The sequence below is a fragment of the Trematomus bernacchii genome, unplaced genomic scaffold, assembly GCF_902827165.1.
Source record: "Trematomus bernacchii unplaced genomic scaffold, fTreBer1.1, whole genome shotgun sequence".
Taxonomy (NCBI): Eukaryota; Metazoa; Chordata; class Actinopteri; order Perciformes; family Nototheniidae; genus Trematomus; species Trematomus bernacchii.
Window position 1 is genome coordinate 5,749,362 of NW_022987705.1, and position 22,723 is coordinate 5,772,084.

General features: G+C 40.6%; 1 protein-coding gene across 3 annotated transcripts in view; it reads right to left on the reverse strand.

The window, feature by feature from the left end:
• Window positions 1–22,723, reverse strand: part of LOC117490650 (disks large homolog 4) — a 64,163-nt gene that overhangs the window by 14,709 nt on the left and 26,731 nt on the right. For all 3 annotated transcript variants that reach the window (XM_034140418.1, XM_034140417.1, XM_034140416.1), the window contains exons 2-6: window positions 16,331–16,492; window positions 9,281–9,337; window positions 1,278–1,331; window positions 393–443; window positions 117–241 (exon numbers count right to left, since the gene is read on the reverse strand). In XM_034140418.1, coding sequence (XP_033996309.1) covers window positions 117–241; window positions 393–443; window positions 1,278–1,331; window positions 9,281–9,337; window positions 16,331–16,492 — 449 coding nt within the window. The remainder of the gene's footprint in view (window positions 1–116; window positions 242–392; window positions 444–1,277; window positions 1,332–9,280; window positions 9,338–16,330; window positions 16,493–22,723) is intronic.

Below are 22,723 nucleotides of genomic sequence, written 5' to 3' on the forward strand. Positions count from 1 at the left end.
GTGTGTGTGTGTGTGTGTGTGTGTGTGTGTGTGTGTGTGTGTGTGTGTGTGTGTGTGTGTGTGTGTGTGTGTGTGTGTGTGTGTGTGTGTGTGTGTGTGTGTGTGTGTGTTCTTACCTCAGCCGTCCATCCTGAGCCGCGGCCCCTCCAGGTATGATTTTGGTGATGAAGATGCTCGGGTCGTCGCCCACATGAGGGTTGTCTGTTCCTCCTGCTATGCTGAAGCCCAGGCCGGAGTTACCCTGCAGAAACAAACACAACATAAAAAAACAGTGAATATTCCCATCAGGGGCATTTCACTGTGGCCTTAGAGCTAGGAGTGAAACATCTGCAGTATGTTTACATGTACATTTGTTTAAAAATCAGCTTCAAAAATCTTTTTATCAGACTCACTCTTTCCAGTGTGATCTCCTCATATTCAATTTCTCCTTCTGTCCCATTTACCTGTAAGAAAGGGATGTTAGTTTACTCAGATTGGACAGTTATGCAACTGCAGATCTATGCTGCCACACACACTGTCACTTAGCTGTTTCTACAAATCATTTATAAGGGGAAAAAAACGGTTTAAATCCTAGTCAGCTAATGTTGATTCAGCATTTGCCCTATATGGGCTTTATCATATATTCATCCACAGGATCGGAAGTCGGGCTTACGGGATTTACCATCAGCTCCTGAACATAGCATCATCAGCGCTAAAATCTGACTATCAGGAGTTCTGTCGACTCTATTTTATTAAGAACAACCCTGCTCCTCTTTGGCATACTGGATGTGTGGACTAGTGTTGTACCTAGATGGAAATAGCAACACTATTCTTATAGTTGATATCGCCTTCTGGCTGAACAACGCAGCTTTACCTCTGCAATTAAGCAAGTCCCAGAAGGAGAGGGAATTTAAAGAAGTTCACTGTTTTGGTATCTGACCTAGAAAACCAAACTTTTCTCAGCGCTGTAGTGGTGCAATAATACTGGTCTGGTGTTCTTCCTCTGAGAAGCCTCATTCACGTATTCCTCACCCATTTCATGTCAGTACGTTCGAGATATTTTATTTCTTTCATTTTAGAAAATACATTATTATGTTTCCATACAGGCTAATGTATATCAAACAGATTTTAATTAAAGGGAGGTCAAATGAATTAGTATATTATTCAGATTAAAACAATGTGCAGAGACCTACCTGGATGCTGGACATGAATGGAATTGCACATAATACAGACTGAATGTGAAGGCAGTTGCGATAACATGGCAATACAATAAAGAGAAGATTCAACATAATCCTTACATATGGGGAGCCATCGAGTGTGTCAGTGTTCACCACCACTGGAGGAGTATTTCCCTGGAGGCAGAGAGAAGACACGATGTGAAGAAATAATGGCAGTAACTTACAGATGAGGCAGCTCCAGGATCAGCTCTCAGTATATCCCTGAACCACTGGTGGCCATTTTAACTCCAAGCTGTGATAATAGCACTTTTCTCATTTCAGGGATGTCACTCTCAAGTATAGAGAGGAGAGCCATGTCTTACAATCCAACCTCGATGGACACGGACATCATTCATGCTAGCCCCCTTGGTTAGGGTGGGATATATGGCCCAAATCTTCTTATATAATGTTATATCATTTTGTATCACGCTAACAGTATTGTAACTGTTCTGTAAATTAAATGAATATATGGTTTAAAATAACTCAACCAAACAAGATAAAGCAATTAAAAAATACCTACATTTTTACTTCACATTATAGCAACAAATAAAATGGACTTTCTTTTTTGCTCACCTTTCATTTAAAAAAGCTGACGAATACTGTGAGAAATGCGAAAAATGGCTGGAAATCATAACACCAAATATCTATCTCATCCTGATTTTCTAATATAGCCCTCTTCTTACACGTCTGCCCAAATAAGGATACTTAGCCGTGCGGCTGTATGTCAGATCGCAATATGGCGTGATCAAACAAGAATCACTAGATTACCTGAGAATAGCTAACAGTAGATACAATATTGCAGAATGATACATTTCTGCATCTGCACAGTAAATACTGCCCATCGCCCAACCATACCTCATAGTCTTTTCAGATGCTCTGCAATTGATGTATATTTGTTAAATACATGGCTATCTATTGAATACTGTCTGCCTCTCGTTTCAAAACAAACTTCTTAAGACAGCGAGCCAATGAGAGGAGAGGAATCTTTGCTATTGATGCAGTTTGGGTTAACTTGCTGAGACGCTTCTCTGTCAGCTCATCTAAAGCATGACATCTAACCTCAACACAGTGACATTTCCTCATAGTCTATTCTCATTCTTTCATTCTGTTATCAAGGAATAGCTCTCTTCAAGGCATCTGATGTTAGAATATGTAAATACCACAATGAGTACAGTACTCTAGAGCACACAATCTGCCTCTCTTTATAAACTCCTGTGTTTGTATTTGTCATTGTTCTGTACCTCCCTGATTAGCATGGGAGACGCTGTGTGCATCTGAAGTGCTCACAGAACAGCAAAGAGCAGCACAAAGCAGCTCGCTGACCTTCACAGGCCTGACAGCTCCGACACACACACACACACACACACAGGCAGCTACACAACACAACGTCACACTCTTTCTCAGCTTTCAGGAACAAACAACCTCACAATCTTACCCAGTGCTTTCTTTTTGGGATGAGATTGGAAGTTATTTCTACACTCAGCCTGTAACTCTATACGATATTTAAGTTGACGTAGAATCCAAGGAAGAAACGCTTGCTGTCACAGATTGTTATTTATTTAATACTGCTCAAACTAATATAGTCTAATGGAACAGTCTTGCAATAATCCTAGCATCAAATATGTTTTTATTTAGGTGCTTATTTAACTGTATGTTTGTGTTGCTGTGTAACTGTATTGCATTACACTGACAGATGTTCCCATTATTGTGTTCATTCTTTTATAAAAAATAAGGGTATTCAAAATAACATAAACATCTGTCTATTGCTATAACATGTCATTACGCACTGCAAATAGCCCGTCCTTTACACAACTTCACCGCCCACTGCTCCAAGCCTCGTTGCTCATTACTAATCAAGTTGAATGATGCTAAAAATAGCTGCCTTTATAAAGAGTTAATACTCATCCACATGAGGTAAAGACATAACAATCTCTCCACAAAACGCCACAGCGCGGCTTTAACCGCACACTGTTCGATTATAACAGTGCCTGTGCAGAGCTTCACCGTGCAGCCCTGTCCAACGGGCCGTGCTGCTGAACATTACGTCAAATTCATCCTTATCTGGAGACAGAAATAATGAGTATAGCCAGCAGAAATCTAAGCCCAGTGCAGGCAGTTTCCCTGCAGGGATTTTGACAGAGCCCTCTCTGCTCTGTCAAGTCGTTCCACGTCGCGGTTGTTAGGATTTACAGTGTTTGGCTGCTCTTGCCCACCTAATATTTTAGCCCCACCTTTTCAGCTAACCCGTCCTCTGCCATGTACAGGCAGCCCCACCATCCATTCTCATTTAAACCTTTGCTTCCTCATGGATTGATGTGCAGAAAGCTAAGTGCCAGAATATGCATTTTCAAAGACAAATAAAACGGATTTATTTAGACTTTTCTTCATATCAGATTTTATAGTGTTTATGTGCTTTAATAATTCCCTAAATTAGAGTACATGCATCAATGTTGTAGCATGCACCGTGCTGAGGCAAGAAGCAGAGCAGCAGAACAGTGAAGCAGTGTCCATTTCTTTTTTCCATTAAGAGCTGAGTATATATAGACTGCCTATGTCTAAAGATGTAGCTACACTCTCTCCCTGCCGAATATGTGACTCACAAGACGTTCCTGTGATCTGGTCCGACTCTAACTGCTCTGTGCACGTGTGCCTGCCTGCATATGTGCACGTTTGTCTAAGGCTCATAACCCATTCTCTGCACGCTCACACCTCTAGTCGCTTTCTGTCTGATGGACAGTTTTAGTGGAATGAGGTCAAATAACGCCAATACTAATGACACCCACCTGCTAACTTAAGCCTAAGGATATTTAAAACACCAACTGCTGTCTTTCCTGTTGTTCAATACCATCAGAGAGGGATGATGCTGGAGAGGCTCTAAAGCTGCATGTCCTGCACACCTTGCTGCTGCTGGAAAGCCTTTAAACCTTAAAAGCTATCTTGTCAATAAGCAAGACAATGACCTCTATTTAATTACGCAATGTCAAGTTATGAATTGGCATGTGTTTGATAAAGACAAAGGGGGTTTTGATGTATAAGCAGGCGAGCATAATTGGTATTGCACAGTGCAAAGTGTGCAAAGTGCTGCTGTTCTGTTTGAAAGAGAGAGAGACACACTCCAGATTGAGCCTTACCTTAGGGCTGTGCAAGGCTGTTAAAGAAGTGTGAGGGGTTTCGTAACGTAGCTGTGAGTTTGAGTTGGGGTTATGTTGTCAGCTTGGATGGCTGGTGAATGTGCTGCCTCTGTGCTTGTGTGTGGGCTTTAGTGCAGGATGTGGGTCATTTGGACATTAGATTATGCACATTGCTGCTCATTAAATCCCACGTTTATATATGAGCAGGGAAAGGTGTATGTGCGTGAGTAATGGGGTTGTGGATTTGATGGGGACCTACGACTTGGGATTTTGAATGAAAGAAACATCACCTTCAAAGCATAGGACTCATTTATTCCCACACACAGCCTGAACAGAATTTAATTGGTATTACACCAGATTTGATTACTCAGGCTCACTGTGATTAAAATCTATCTATCATGGGCCTTTAGTGCAGCCATAGCCTTGAGTTTCCTATCCGTGCAGATAACCAAAACTAAGCCTTGGTATCATAATAATAATAATAATAATAATAATAATAATAATAATAACATAATCAAACACCCACGCTTCAAGCACCACCTCCAAGCCACCAAGCAAAATTGCATTTTCATTTTTCACAAATATAATAAGTAAACATGTTTAAAACATGCATACCATCCTATGATGTCGCTGTTTCTTGGATTTCCGTACATTGTCGAGGAAACGGCTGCCCATCTTTTTGGCGTGCCACACGGACATGAACATTTTGCTTCAGTGTCGAAATGTAGCCTAAATCGTGGTGCGACCTGCTGCTCACCGCCAAACATAACAGACTCCAAGAGCGTGGCTGGAAGATTTCGAGTGCGCTCTAAAAATGTCAGCTTTGAACGTTACCACCAGAGCTTTATTGCCAAGCGAGCCATTAGTTGTGGGCCCTGCCATTACAGTATATCAGACACTATGAAGCGTCCACATAGCCTCAGAAATATCTAAAAACACACTTTCAGCATTGCTTTCCATTCAGCCTGAATAGAAGAGAACACCAAGGATAGCTGCAAAAAAAAAGGATACAGCTTTTATACAATTTAAAATCCAAAATTGCAGAAAAAGCACAGCCCATTAGTATCCTCCTCTTGCTGAGTCTTCATTTGAGGAAGCACAATTACATCCTCCAACCCAACGCTCCAGTTATAAAAATGACTCCTCGCTGATGAGGCTCGTTATTATCTGAGACACAATCGTCCTGTCTTCAGAAATCACCCATCCGGAGTGAAAATAATCATTTGCTAACAGATCCTCCCGGTCTTGTGGTGCGATCGCGGAGCCTCCCTGCTGCTGCTGTGTGCTCGGAGAGAATGCAGTTCATATTTTCTGCCTCTACTGTACTGTACCCCTCCCATCCCTGCTGCTCAGAGAAAGAGGAGCGAGCAGGAAAGTTTGATGGCAATTACTTAGCTGTCTCTCTGTATACTGTCGACGCTGGTGATGTGAGAGAGGGAGGTATTATACTCTGGCTGAACTTAGAAGGACAGGCAGCTCAAACTGGCCTGACGCCTACGAGGGAGCACTTGAAACTGAGAGGAGGCTGGAGGCCCGCTAGCCCCGCTTCTACAGTCAGAGAAGTGAAACGTAAACATAGTAGTGGCAGCCAGGGTGATGAAATATAGCTCTAGTTTTTCCCCTTGCTTTAGTTGCTTTTTCTGTTTTCATTTTTAGTGAGGATCTTAAATCTTTGCAAATATTTTTGTCACAGAAAATCCGAAATGCTACTTACTCCTATTCTGCTTTGATTTGAACAACATAATGTTCACTATCATCACAAACATGTGTATGCTTCATGGCCCTGCAATGAATTCAGCACCATGGACAGCAAAACCCCAAAGGAGCGCAACAAATATAAAAGGATGTTTGATTAGGAAATAACGTGCACAGCTGCCATTTTATTCATTGCATTAGGAAATGGTGGATATTGCCACGAAAGGCACTTCATTGACCATTAAACGAGTCAAATTCCTGTGCGTGTGTGTGTGTGTGTGTGTGTGTGTGTGTGTGTGTGTGTGTGTGTGTGTGTGTGTGTGTGTGTGTGTGTGTGTGTGTGTGTGTGTGTGTGTGTGTGTGTGTGTGTGTGTGTGTGTGTGTGTGTGTGTGTGTGTGTGTGTGTGTGTGTGTGTACTGTATGCGCAGAGGCTTGCACACACTTAACATTCTTATGTAAGAACATGCTGAAGGACAAGCTGTCGGCTGACGTTCCCATTTTGCCAAATAAAATTCCTCTGTCTACCTATCTCTCACTCTTTCAGTTGCGAGGCCTTCTCTCCGTCTCACTCTGCCATACAGCATGAACAGCTCTCTCCTCGTCTTCCTGCGTGCATATTTTTTTCTCTTCTCTCTCTCGCTCTCTCTTCCCTCTCTCTCTCTCTTTCCCTCTCTCTCTCTCTCTCTCTCTCTCTCTCTCTCTCGCCTTCCCAAAGGACCTGAGCTGCTGCTGCACTGTAATTACACCGAAGCTGCAGGGACATATTTAAACATTTATTAAAGAAAAGTAAGGAGGACGGAGAGAATGAAGATAGAAACCAGATACCAACTAGACATGAGTGCCGAGCTGAAAGGGGAGGGTATAATGGGGGGCTCTTGGGGAAACACTATAGAAAACAGTAATTGAATCCTTACATACAAAATGACTCCTTCTTTGCTTAGTGTCAAACACGTCTTAGAGGGGTTAGCTGTTTTGTCTGGAGCATTTGTGTGAACAAAGTATTGTGTCGGAACAGTTCTGTGGTTAGAGGAGAGAAACTGATATGGATTCTTTTTCATTAGAAGAGACAGTGTAATATAAACTGAGAGGAGGGGGTATTTAGAAAGCACTTCATGCCTGCTGGTTTTCACTCCCGGCTTTTCAGTTGAAGGATACATCTCAAATGTGTTGTGTAATGTTTACTACTTTAGAAAAACAGTTTCCTTAACACTTCTTTTGAGACTGATCTCTGTAACTGCAGATAGATTGTTATGGAAAGAGACAAGGAGCAAGGACAGGATGGTTATCTCAAATATATAGGAAGCTTTGGTATTTGTGGTAACTGTGGTATATTTCCTGCTTCTACGGATTTACACATGCTCAGGGATGTTTTTGTATGTCATTAGGGGAAGTTTGAAGACATAATAGATGCTGGCCAAGTTTCGCTCAATACCTAGGTGCCTTTGGGATTCACTGCAAAGGGAAATACCCTTTCTGCAACACCGAAGCTTCACTGCTCATTAGCTCAGCCTTACACTTTCAAAACAACCCTTTTCTTTATATTTTTCTAGCAGGTGAGAGCACATAGTTTGCCTCCCTCTTTAGAATTATTTTGATGCTTTATTGTCTTTTATTGTGTACATTTGTGATACATAAAAAAGCAATTATTTGGGGCTTGTATTCGCTGTTAGAACATAGAACTTCTAATGTAATCACAGCAGTCTGAAAAACGGTCATCACAACAATTGATGTAGCCCCATAATAAAAGTAGGACATGGTACAGCAGACTCAGAGTCATATAAAGTAGAAGGGGTAAGGATATCCATTAATATGAGCATAGATCAATATCAAAAGTTCTGCGCTCGGTGCGAAAAAAAATCATTTCTAATTACATTATACCCCGAGTAAAGAAAAAAAAAGGATGTCATTTGAAACTAAAGCACCTCTTCGCTAAATCATGTACATAACCCATAGACCTCGTCTTACTTTGCCAAACCGTTGCAGTGCTTCCAGAGACAATCCTACCCATAAATCAATGGGGCCTGGAGTGGAGCTGGCAAACCCCACACCATTAAAGCAATAAAGAGACAGACTGACGACACCACCCACACATCAATGACAAGCACTACACGTAACACGCACACGCACACGCACACACACCTTACAGTACAGAACATGGATGAAGTACGTCTGTGAATGTGTGAGGGGATGTATGTGAACACATTTTTCTTACTGATGACTTTATGCTGCAAGGTTGAGCAGAATGCCCCATATGTTAAACAGTTTAATTATAAGCAGGCCCTTCAAGACATGGTGTGTTCAAGGTCAGGCCAGGCAGACAAAGACATGAATGGATGTACATGAGTAACCACTTGTTCAACTGAGACATTAGAGACTATATGCCACTCGTTCAAATGATCCCATCTTTGCACTTTTCAAACGTATTCAAGTACAGGTGTAACTAGCTTTTTATGTAATGTTTTCCTTTGAATACCTACGTTTCCATGTGATAGTTAGCTTCTTGCCTCTCAAGGTAATAATAAGTACCGGTCCTTTTAATATGAGTCCCTTCAATGCCAGTGCACAACCCTTTCTGCCTTGAAAGACAGACTAAATCTTTTGAGCTATTCAAGGAGCGTGAGGCTAATAAAATAATGTTTTATTGAGAAAGCAGCATAGCCATCTTTTCAAGGTTATGAAAGTCACTGCACAGTCGAACACTGACACCTACAGGTTTCAGTGTGTCCTGCAAACAGATAACATCTATCTGTCTCTCAGAACCTCATGCTATACCACACCTATATACCACTGGAGCTTTAGCATCCTTCTAACTGCATCAGTTACATATTCCAGGATAGCTTTTGTGTTTGTGCAAAAATGCATCTTGAGAAGCTGATTCTAAAGTAAAAATGTGAATATAACACTGGAATTCAATATTTGATACACACACATCATTTGGAAACATTTCAGATCCAATAATGTGATATCAGGCCCAAAAATAGTCACTGAGTACAAGCGTAACAAATCTCTAGACAAAGGAGATTTGAATGGCAATGAGTTCGAACAAACTGATACCATCAGAAAACACATGACCTCATACTCTGGCAGAACAGATACAATGAGGTTGCACAGGTCACCCTTTACACAGTAAACTTCGAGTGACACTAAATACAGCAAAGACAGGAAATGAGGACATATATAAAACTGATGAGGATGACTGATGATGAAACTGATAACTTCCAGGGTGATGGAGCGAACTCGGGTTGCTTTGTTCTTACCAGTGTGGAGACAGCGGAGGTGTACATTGGAGTGTGTCCCGAAGACATCAACACAGGCTGCAAAACAACATCAAAGAAAAGGGTCATCATGCGGAGCAGTGTGCCTTATAGAAAGCAAACGGTACAGAATAGGGCTGTAACATGGCCAAATCAACTATTTGGCCATGTTGGTGTTAGTTGACTAAGAATTTCTTAAGTCGAGGAAAGCCCTAGTACCGTGACGCATACAATCTGTAAAAAAGCAGCTCAAATAAACACTGTATACTGCAGTTTGACAACATATATCAGTGTTATAGATATTGTTCAGGAATGACTGTTTGATGTCCGTATCTGATGATAACACACACTGATACATTGTATACCACAAATACAAAACCATTTCCATTCATAGAAAAAAAAGGGAAAATACAACAATCCACATGCTTAATGACACAGCACCCCCCGAGTCATTGATAACTTATTGATTGGCAAATCAAAACAGCTTATTCAGAATCGGTTAACAATTAAACAGCAGTGGGATCGTTACGCCTGTTAAACTGAATAGATCTTACAGCTCATGCTGCTTCTCTAAACAATGCACCCCGTGCCTATGAATTTTACAAGCAGCAGCAGTGCAGCAATTTCACATGTCAGGAGACGCTCTCCTCCCACTGGAGGAGTTTCACAGCGCTGCAGAGCACGTCAGTAAAGTGTGATTGTCTGCTGATCCAAGTAGGATACCTGGGCGGTGGATTCCTGCTGATCCCGATGTTTACATACGGCACCTTCCCTTCCCAATATAAACATGGCCTTCTTTGAATGGCTCCACTGGACACATTTTTGGACTTAAGTGCCTTGCACAATTGCACATCAGCAGTTGTTTTGAACAGTCGTAAAGAGTATATAACAAGCACTAATTTATTTAATCACACAACCCCCGTGAAGACTTCCCTGGCAGGTGTATAGGCTCCAACTGAAGGAAGGGGTGGTGGAGTGATTTGAGAAAGAAAAGGAGAAGAATACAACTAACAAAAGATGTGAAGTAAAACTTGAAAAAAGGGGATTTATTTAGGCTGGGAGATTCAGCAAGTGACTCGTCATATTATATCACACTCCGTAATAAACAGGGTCACAAAACCAAAACATGGCACTGTGTCAGGAAGCAATACTAGGTCAAGTGGTTACACAAAGTGCAGACAAACCAGCGTCATCATCAGCCTTACTCTCAAAGCAAAACAAAACAATATCTCATTCTCACGTTAGATTGAATAATGTATTACACTTATATTATGCTCCTAACTACCGGCCTGGGGCTCAAACTGTTTCGTCTACAGCCATCCATCAGCCTGGGATAGACACACTTTTATTTATCTTCATGTCTTTTTTATACCTATTTAAGGACGCAGCCCATAAAACGATGCAAACAATTCACTTTGAACTAGCGCTAGCCCGGACTTTTACACTTCACAGTGAATTCACTTCTCCCTGAAGAGAAACACAAGACTTCATAAATAATGTCAGTATTCCAGAAATAGAAACAGGGCCAATCCTCGTTCCCAAGTGTAGGTGTCTTAATAACAATGTTATTACTATTGCTATGCTTCCATTTAAGTTACACTCCCCCACCATTTAACATACTTGCATGTCAATGTTTTATAAGACATATTTGTATTCAACACTAAAGTTTTGATTTAGTTTTATCTGCGGATACCAGAATGTCAGTGTCAGGAGTGATGAGTATGATTTAGGCTCATAAATAGTGACGCTTTACACAAAAGTATAACCTCGAGCGGTTATATCTGATGGGACTAAAGCTGGCCTAGTTTTAAACATTCCTCCAGACAGAAGTGCTTTTGTAGAATAATAAAAGGGACAAGCGAGGAATCAACCATACTTGACTGATCCGTCACTGTCAGATGTTCCAACTTAGTTTCATTTGGCGTATTGATCCGTTTGTGAACGAGTGCTTTAGACTCTAACATTTAGGCTAGTTACATAGTGTTATAAAACATAAAATGACATTCAACAAAAGACCCAGCTGCAACAGAAACAGGGTCGTTTCCAATAAGAAATAACACAGACATAAGTGTTAAGTGGATTAACACTGCGCTGTTTAAAGTCATGTTGGGAACTCTCTGTAATTATTTGACTCATTTTGTAGGCTGAACAAAGGGCTGATTTATCTCCAGGCACATGGTGTCAAGAAACTACATCGAGAACAGGACAGTACACATTACATGATGACGCATGAAACACCCTCAGCCCACTCAACACATTCAGTTCTAAATATATTGTGATAGAATCATGGAATGGTTCTTTTTTCTTCTTCTTTAATTACCCTTTCTTGATAGATGGATACAAGTAAATCAAGACTTGAGAAAGCTCATATGCCCAAGAGAAGCATGCTAAGAACCTGTGAATAAGATGGAGCTAATTGAGGGTATAACCTCACACACTGTACAAACAGAAGTGACTGATGATGAGCAGCTAAAAAAGTGGTGTTACAACATGTTCAGATCTCTGGCTTTGTGGTGTTTCTTTATCAAAGATGGCTCTTACAAACCAGCCATCCGTTGAGGGCGACTGTGGCTGTGAGTACGGTCTCTCAATCTTAAGGTTGTGGGTTTGATCCCAGCCGTCGTACATGTCTGTGTGTCCTTGGGCAAGATACTTATACTTGAGTTGCTCCCAATGGCAGGACCAACGGTGTATGAATGCTTTCTTGAATGTTTGAATGCAGTGTGAATAGGTAAAAGATGACTTGTAAATGTCAAGCGCTTTAAGGAGTTGTAAAGACTGGATAAAGCGCTATATATAAATATAGTCCTTTTAACATTTGCCATCCAACAAAACGCACTTTGTCCCCTGATTTCAATGGTGTCAAGAATGTGATGGTCAAGACTCGTAAGAACTAAAGTATGGTGTAAAAAGAGCCAGTAAAGTAATTGAGCTGTGTGAAGTTGTGACATTTACATCCTGGTGGAGAACTCTCATCCCTTGAGAAAATGATATACACTGATGAAGGTCCTTGTGTAAAGTATTTGCCAGATACTAACAGATTTTGAGGCGTGGGACGTACTTCTTTTAAATATAATGTCATGTTTGAATAAAATAACATGTTCAACAAATCCCATTAAAAGACCCAAACTTATTTGATATGGACAATATTGCTCTGTTGAGTATTGTTAGACTATCACTCGTCACCGGCTTGATCTTCAATATCAAGATACATGTCTTTATTATCCTTGCAAGAATGCAAGTAGTCATCACACACCCCCGGTTGCATGGGACAAAAGAGTAACTTTAGTAGAGTCCTTCACATGCTTATATACAAGAGAGGGTGTTACAGTCAACAAGATGGAAGAATACCGGTTCAAAGCAGTATTCTGACATTAGTTCAGATTAGCTAAGGCCTGCGTAAGCAATACACATGACTGTCATATGTCTATCTCTCGAGTGACTGTGTCATCATGCCAATCTTAAGAACATAGCTATCATAACTTCAACACAGTGTCTCATGAGCGTCATCCATGTAGTCGTACATCCGGCTACGTGCACTGCTACGTAGGGCCTCTGTTATCATGTGCTACTCTGATATAGAAGGAACATTCAGTATTTTCCCAACAAGTATTTATGGCAACAGGAGGTTTATGTGGGATTGACAGTGACTCATATCATGTCACCTGGTGCAAGGACGTAGCTCATTGAGGTGGTTTCAATCATTCAGACACAAATACATGTCTATGTCACTAAGGAATGGGTTACATTACTTACTTGTTAGGGCTAGGATATGGTAGATTCATTGTTGTTGTTGATAACATATATTATATGACCAGCCCTATATTGAAATGAACTCTATCTGGAGACTTATTACAGAGAAGCTTCTTACTTACTTATGGAATTTGTGCAGGACGAATATTACATTTTCTCTCAAACGGACTTAAATGAGCTCATAATGTTAAAATTCAAGGGGAAGAGAAAGTGTCCCTCCCCATCACAGTAATATGAACTGTGAATAATGACTGATCCCTTGGCATGAGCGGGATGATAAACTCCAGTGGGAGAAAGGGGATTATCAAACCAGCAAGAAAGGTCAACAAAGGACAGCTTGATTACCCTTTGAAAAAGCAAAGCACTCCAGGTTTTACACCATTTGACTATTTCTTTATCGTGATGTTTGTGTAAAGAAAAGATAATCCCCACCTTTATGTCGCCAACTAATTACAGTGGCCGTTTGATTCATTCCCGTTTTGACTCGACAAAGCAGCGAAGGGTCAAAGACACACAGAGACAAACAAAACCCCCACAACCAAATGAAAGCCAGAGCTTGTTTGTCTCTGTGTTATTTGTTGTTTACTGTTCATTGAACAATCCCAATTAGAAAGTCAGCAGCCAGGTCATTCTGTTCTGTTCAAGCTGCACTTGTTTAGATCCTTTAAAACATGTTCAAATAAACAGAGAGCAGTGATAAAAGGACATGGAGATGGACTCAGATGTTAACTTAAAGTGGACCTATCATGCTATATTATAATAATATAGTGTAGGACCATACCTATATAAGGCATATTTATACTTTTTTTTTTTCAAAATACCAAACAGATCATGCATTTTAGCCATGCCTCATTTCGCTCAATTTGCACTATTTTACCCCTGTTTTTGCAAGGGCTGATTCTGTGAGAACAGCACCACCTACAGGTCTGGCATATGTACTACAGCGTCTCCAGCGCTTTCGAACGGCAATGGCCGTGGCTGTCTCCTCCTGATTGGTGGAGTTGGCCCAATAGCCGTAGCGCCACCATCCTGACGTCAGGACAGTGTTCAAATCTGGATCAGTTTTTATCAGATCCGTTGCAGCCCCTTTTTTAGAGATTTGGGTATGGAGGAAAATAGAGAGGGTTGTGTTTTCTGACACTTGGTGAGTTCCCTGGAACACCGGGGACACATATTCATGTATAAAAGACGTACTAAAGTGCATTTTGCATGATAGGTCCCCTTTAAACTTTTGCTAATTACTGACACACAGTGGGTTTCCTCCTGTCTTATATTATACTCCTGTATTTTATTAATTACTTGTATGATACGATGCTTCGAAGCACATTTAATCATCTGTCTATTAGAGAGTAGGTTGTGCGCACACGTTTTTATATTAATATCATGTTATGTGAATAATCCAGCACCTCTTGAATAATGTATCTTTCTTTCTGTTCTCTCTTTCCCTCCACATTCCCACACACAAATGAGCGTCATTAGTTTTCCTAAAAAGAGGTTAAACACACTATAAAACATTTAGAGATCAATTTGACTGACTGTATTACATTGTTTTCTAATTTGAATATAGATATATAGAATATTGTTGACTTAAATGATTTTCGCCGCACTCATTGTGTCATGATGATCTGTTTGTGAAAGCCTCTGCTATGCCATTACTTCTCAATTTGACCGTGTGCAAGGAGAGATCTGCGTGTCCTCGACAGCTCAGGCTGATCGAGCTCTGTGTGTTAGCAGCGGTGAAGCCCAATAACTCAGCCTCTCCTCCCTGCTCATTAAAAGAGAGCATTTTAACGGACACATCCGCTCCCCAGGGACATCAGTGCACTCCGTGTGGGAGATGGAGAAACACTTTCCCCCTCAGAGCAAATAAATACAGGATCTCTTAAGCCCTAATAGCCAGTGCTGCTGTTAAATAACATGTGTGGGCTTATGAGATGGATCGTTATTAAGTGAGCATTACAGCTTACACCTGCTTGCCTTTGTAGCTACAATATGTTTTCATTAATGCACTCCCTGCAACAAGACTCCGCTCGTATTCCCACTGCTGTCAGCTGTATCTTCTGACTGCTGTGTGGCAATGTTTCTGAGTCATGGAGCTCTCATAGACCTTTCTTCCTCTGCATTAGCCTTTGCATTTATGAGCTATGTGTTTCAAAGTAGTTCAGTGTCTGTACTGCGAGCTACTTCAAACATTTGTATTTATTTATGAAGTTCTGGATAACTTTGTTCATGCTTCAAAAGCGGTGTCACTTCCTGCCACAGCATCACAGATGTAAGCCTATACCTTCATTTGACGACTATATTGTGCCAATAAACACATTTGTTTTTGTTAAAAATAACTTGTGTTTTTAGAAAAGTCCCCTTAAATTGTTGATTGAGTGAAAAACAAGTCGAAACATGTTAAGAGTGGAGTATACCTGTTGATTTTGTAGTACGTGGATATAGAAAAAACATAAAGAAATACTATACTGTTTTAAATGTGCATTATCATATCGTCCACCCTTAATCTCATTAGATTTATAAACATCTATTTTTTAAATCAAGCTATACTGCATGCATCAATCCGTTCTGTAATGTTTCTTAACAAGAACCAACTATAATAGGATATCTTTTGTATCAATTTTCGTCTACAAAAAAAAGATTGGATGTCAAAATCTGATTAACTTCATATTATAATCTATCAGGATAAGTTGATCTCTGACTGCATAGTGAAGTGGAGGTGATCTGATTACTGAATGCATCTGGAGTCCACTCAAGATCTTTACGCTGTTAAGCTCTGATATCACATTACCCTACATGTAAGTCATACAGGTGTAAAGATGATCTGTCACTAAAAGGTGCCAGGAGGCCACATTTCCTCATAATTACATTATATTCCCATTACAGTATTTATATTGCAGAATTACATTTTCAAAACAGACATGACATGGTTTTAAGTGCAGCGTTATAATAGATAATGTGTTGTTAGCGCGCCAGCTAACGGGAACTCCTAATACAAATGTAACCAGCTTTGAGTTGTTATGTCTCTGAAGCTCATTATAATGAGAGGAACCACATCACAATAACTATACATTTGTGTTCATAGCAAACTGATAATGCATTATAGGTAGTTCAGAGTATCCTTTTCTGTCTCATTTGGCTTTAATTTGAAATGCCATCACCCTTTACCAATACAATTTTGCACATTTTAGAACTGTCATGTATGCATAAGTGTTAGGAAATATCTACATCATACATTTCAACATTTACTAGAAAAAAGGGAACCACCGGATGCCCCAGTTCTGATCGTGTGTGTCCTACCTTGACAGGAGAGATGTGTGTGTGCGGTGTGTATCCATGTATGGCCTCCATGGCAGCGAGGTTCTTGTCACTCATGTGAAGCATCTCGGCACTTTTCCCTGGAGCCAGATGTGCTGGACTGTGCTCCAAGGGGGGCGTCTCCTCATCCTGGTACCTGTACTTCTGCAGATACAAAACACAGATACACAAAAAGCTGTTAATGTGGGAACTAGACGCTATTTGTTTATTTATTTAAAAACGTGAATGGCTGAGAGTATTTCAATCATAAACAGAATCCAATGTCGGCATCATTATTTTTTACATTTTGTCGATGCTATCCTCAAGGTTCAAGGCTTTTATTGGTCATACTAGCTACAGTGTAGTTATGACGATGAAAATCTTGAAAAGGCTCCTCCAACAGTGCAACACAATAAAATCCTTAACAAATTGTGATCAAACTCCCTTCACGGAGATGTATTTCCATACCAGTGTCATCTTAAGCAAAATGTGGGCAAATCTGACTTATCACATAGCATGTGGGCCGCCCACACATGCAAAGTCAAGGCATCATAGAGGCTTAGAAATATTGCCATTGTGCGTTTAGCAAAGTGATCTTCCTCCACAACCACATGGAGCAGACCGTGACTCATAGTGGCTCCACTTTAGCAGAACATGCCTCTCTTCCTCGTAGCTTCACTCCCCACCGATAGCCCACACCTGGGCGGCCTGCCAGCAGCCCACTGTGTTAGCCACACATGGTAGGCTTCATTCTAGGTGTGATGACACAATATCTGCACACAGCGTTTTCCATCAGAAACACATCAGAAGGTGGGGAGCATCACAGTGGAGATCGGCCACACTGTCCTGTGGGTTAGAGCCTGTGTTGCTGCCACAAATCCCCCTGAAGCCCCCAGGCTCACATTGTGCTCTGCTGCACTGCAGATGTGAAGCAACTCATTCTGAAACATTTGTGGAGATCATCTGAATGTTGGCTGATGGCCTAGTGGCCAGCTCTGCTACTCTCCCCTTTCTTTCTTTCTTTTTTTTTTTTGTGGAGGCAGACGAAGAGGGAGGTGCATCACCGAGCCCCGTCTCAGACAGGCTGCCTAGCAACCAGAGCAGAGCAGAGATTGCAGAGCCACAGTCGGGGCTGCCAGCATCGGTCCTGGATCACATTACACTGAGACAGCAAGAAAGAGAGGGAGTGAAATAGAGATGAAGATAAAGGAGAAATGAGGGGGATGGGTACAAATGAAAAAAGTCTACAAAAAACAGCAACAATGGCTGGGTGAGGGGGGGGGGACCAGAGAGAAAGTGGATGATTACTGAAAGCACCGTTCCATAATTACAGGTTGATAAGCAGAAAAGGATCGATTTACATGTTTTATTTTCAAGCAGTGCTGCTGAGGCGTTAATGTAAACAGATTACATATTATGTAAGCATACCAATTATACCACCAACTGTGTAGTGTAATACAGAACTGAACTGGGTGATTAGCTAATCTCCATCCTCTCTATATCATTAAACTCTTTAAAGTAAGATTTGTATCCAATAACAGAAAACATGATCTTAAAACTCTGAAAGACTGTAAATGACATGAATCACAGTTCAGAGCAGCCCTGAGCTCTGCTGTGCCTCCCCCTCTCCTGCATGACCAACGTTCATGCTGCCATGTTGCCTTCTGTCCCACTGGTGGGGGATGTGACCGTCAGAGCTTCTATGTTACACAGTGTCCTTCTGGAGAGGGCTCTAGGTGCATTTCCTCTCACCACTGAATTCTAATATTGTTGCCCATTGAAGCACAATAGCACAACATCGTACATTTATAAAATACAAACAATGTGTCAGAGATGTATTTTATGATGAATCCTAGTTTGACTAACAGTTTTGTACAAGGAGGAGATGAATAATGACAAATAACAATACAATGGATGAATGGGAAGATAAAGGAGAGCTTTTCCAAACGTTAATGAAAGGTCAATTCTGGTCCGTCAATTACGGGATACTTCATTCCTGGGAATTATCAGTTTTCCAGCTAGTTTATTACTCATTATTCTCACCTTGTGTTATACAAATCAATAAGACTCGATTATTAGCGATGGATTATTATCAGGCACAAACTCAGCTAGATCCAGTTTGCTGACAATGGCTCCTATCTATTCAATCCAGTTCTATGTTTGTATACCGTGACTACCTGAACTACACCTTACCCTCTCATGAGTGCAGCAGCTGTTATTATTTTTCCCAACCATACATTCTTCACACAAATTCTTCAAGTTTATCTTTCCTTTTAAAAGTCTCTGAAAGTGTCGGTTGTTTCAGTGCCGTTACCTGAGTGGCCGCTGTGTACTCGTCGTGTTGTTGTTGGTGTTTGTATTAGATTGGTCGTGTTGAACGTAGCTCTGTTCTTTCCACCACGCGGAACCTCCGCGTTGCAAACATTACATCTGGCTGTTACACTGCCTTCGCTTTCAATTTTATAATACTTCCAAACTCCTGACATTTTCTCTGTCCCGTCTCCCGAGTCACCAGCTGAACGTAGCCTCTTGTTAGCTTACTGCTACTATTAGACACTGCGCCCTGCGCTCTGTTGCCAGATTTGAGAGAAATAAGCAACCAGGTCTATGAAAACAAGCCCAAAAGAAGCAACACATACATGATGTTGTGTAATTTTAAACCAAAACTAAGGCCTCAGGATGACTTGAAGACGTGAACATGGTCATTTTTGTTTTGTAACATTAAAAAAATTATATAAAAAAAAAAAAAAAAAAATCCCGATCCCCGATTTTTTTCTCCCGATTCCGATCTTTTGAAAATCACGTGATCGGCTCCGATCCCCGATCACGTGATCGGATCGGGACATCTCTAATTATTGCAAATAGAAGTGTTGTTTTATTATAACTGGATGAAAGCCTTAACTGTAATGAGAGTGTATTAAGAAACTATTGAAAAAGGCAAATCCTAAAAAATAGGATACATTTAAACATGTGACAAGATGGGCAAAAAAGTTGGCATTACATCGTTTTCTTATGTTATAAAAATAATATCCAATAGTATACACTCCCACTGCGGTCCACAGATTCTATTGGTATAAGTTTCATCACTGTGCGATCAAACCTCACTCTTAACCCTGTGTTCTAGTATGATAAATAAAAGAACATTGTATCTTGAAAATCAATGCATTCTAATAGCGGGTACATTTTACCCGTTGGCGGTTTTAGGTATACAGCGACCCCTGGCGGTTCTAGTGTTAATAAAGTAAATTTGATCAAAAATGTTTGATTCTTTCCTCTCAAGCAGGGGCTTTAACAACTTGCAGCAATTACATTCTGCTTTGAACTGTACACAAAGTACCTTTAAAGTACCACTGCAACAGAATACCTCTGGGTCTCCTGCCTTTATTGTATCAGTATATCATAGTGGAAAGAATCCAGTACATCTGTAAGGGGTGTAGTGAAGGTCAATGAAGAGCGGCTCTGCAGTGTGCATTTGTTTTCCCTCCTGTACTTTAATACTTAAGGCACACAGTGGCTGAATAAGCTCTTCTATTAATGTTAAATTAGTTTACTTAATATAGAGCAAATGTCAAACTCTATCTATATCATCTCAGTTTGCAATCCAAGGACCGTGCTTGAGCTTTTAAATGACGTTGCATTAAGTCATGGATTGAAAGATACCCTCATCTCTCAGGCTTATCATTTGTAAGAAGCTGCACATGCTTCAGAAGTGTAAAGTGTTTCAGGGACCATGAGAGGCTCTTCAGGTGTACATTAAAGGTGGCAACTCCCCACTGCATCTTCACAGAATTCAAGCTTTTGAGAGTACATCTATTTGCATTTTCTTTAATTCTCTGCTTTGATGAACTCTGAGGGATTTTGTGCGCAGTGCTAAGTCTCAGTGAGGCTCCACAGCGCTGTCAGAAGGAACTATAAGCTGGAGTTTAGTTGTGTGCAGTACAATACTTCTCACTGGAGTACATCTAGACAGGTATATGTGCTTGGATTAAACCATATAAGTTATATAAAGAGTGATATATTTAAATGTAACACAGAGCCTAGTCAAGGTTCTCCTCTTTCGGTCTAACTCCAGGAGTGTATTTCAATGATAACCCAGAATACACAGACACATACAGAACTGAAACAACATGTTTTTGTATTTGTTTTGATTAATTTGTAATGTTTTTAAATCTCTAGTTTAAGATCTTTATCCGTAGATTGAAATATAACTACCCTCCCTACATGTGAAGTATATTAAGTAGGTCAGAACACCTGCAGGTATAGCAGAGCAAACCCACTGGCACCTATGAAACAGTTAAGCCGAAGACATTTTAATATCAGACTGATGATATGCGAGTACATTTACACATTAGCTCCTCTAAATCATTTCTCATTGTCATTTTGACTAAACTTTCTCTTTCCCTGTACATCCCATCATAATCCAGTAATTGTTCCAGCCTTCTCATTTGATTTTCACTCTCAAGTGTCTTCTCAAGTGCCAAACCCCAAACACAGTTTTCATCTCATTTGCATTATCACAATTTCTGTTGCCAGTACACACCTACCAGTAGAACAGTTTTTTGGTTCATACACGTACGCCTCAGAAGAGGAATTCACTCACATTCTGCCAGTGCTAAGTTCAGACTAGTCTCCAAGGTGTTTCAGCACAACACTTTGACAAGTGTTAGTATCCTGTAGCTATGTATGCTGCAACAACAACACACTCTACATCCACCACGGCCCGGGGCAGAGCGCTTACAGCTGCAGCAGCAAGGATGTTCATGTTCCCATCCCCATCCAACCTAAATCAAATGGAAGAGCTTCTCATCCTCCCCATGGAAATGCTCTAGAGCAGGGGTGTCAAACTCAAGGCCCGGGGGCCAAATCCGGCCCGCGACTTCATTTCATGTGGCCCGCAAGAGCTCTGAAAGAATATAATACGTTTATTATACGGTTACATGCCACTTTACAGAAGTACGTTGCCCATAAACTACATGTCCCACAATGCATCTCGTTTTGTGACATGCGCACTGAAGAGACTTGCAATTATTTGCCCTGGACTTCTACTTTCAGACGTAGTTAATTACGAAGTTATTACCCTATCCGATAATAATCCAATTCAGAGGCAATAATATAATATATACATTATTTGATATATATATATTATATATTTATATATGTATAAATTATATAGTTACAACCGGCCCTTTGAGTGCAACCATAATGCTAATGTGGCCCACGATGAAATTGAGTTTGACACCCCTGCTCTAGAGTCACATGTGAGCACGTATTTACCTATCTGTCTGTCACAGCAGAGGCAAACAATGCAAACATAAACCTGAAAATGAACAGAAAAGGGCCCCTTTAATGTATTATTTTAAATAATGCACCAACTCCCCAAGCAGCACTATTCAAATCGTCCAACTAAAACTTTGATCGGACATGGAAAAAGACTTCACTGTATGTTTTTGAAGCTCATTACTGCTCCAACAAACTTAAGAGTTTTTCTAAAAATAAAATCCCAAAGTGCTGTTCTTCACCGCCACAAAGCTCATGTTACTACAGGGAAACAGGAACAGTTATAAAAGATATATTAGTCGAACTGTTTCTTAACTCCCTGACTACAGGCTGCACTGGTTTGGAAACTCAAGACTTCATCTTCCTTCAGTTCACTCGTTAATTCATGCTCATCTCAGCCAAATGAATGAGATTCATTTCTGTGAGATGATTCATCATTGATAAGACCAACACCGATGTATCATCCTTACATTTAATTATCAAATTAGAGAAGAGGCGGGGGGGGGGGGCTCTGTCTAGAGCCTGTTTTCACAGGAACGTGATGTATTAATACAGAACCAATATTAATATGGTAAGCACTAGCAGGATCATTTTCAGACCAGTGGCGAATACCATGGCTTAATCTTTCTAAATAATGTTTTGGACTCTGTTAAACTGACCAAAAACTAAAAGTATTTGCCAAAATGTAGTTTGTAGCGAAAGAACATGACGTTCTATAATTTGAGGATACACAAATCAGCCGAAAAAGCAGTGCCCACATTAATGTACGCCTCCTACATGCAGCTTTAAAAATGTACAATGATGAAGAAAATCATTTGGCAGTTTACAGGTCAGGAGAAAGTTATTCCCATGAATTCTCCTCACATCTTGATCATTCCGTCCCCTTCCCCCTCTGCCCATAGAAGCATGCACACACCATTTTATGCTGAGTACATACATTTTAATGCATGTTGCGCTTGTAGCGGGGGATTGTGGTGTTAAACCTCCCCCAGCCCTCTGTTTTCTTCACACACACACAAACATGCACACGGAGGCCATGTTGACACAGACTGGTTAATGGCTTCACGAGGAACAAACATCCAATAATGCGCTGCAGTGGGTATTTTTTCTTCAGCATCG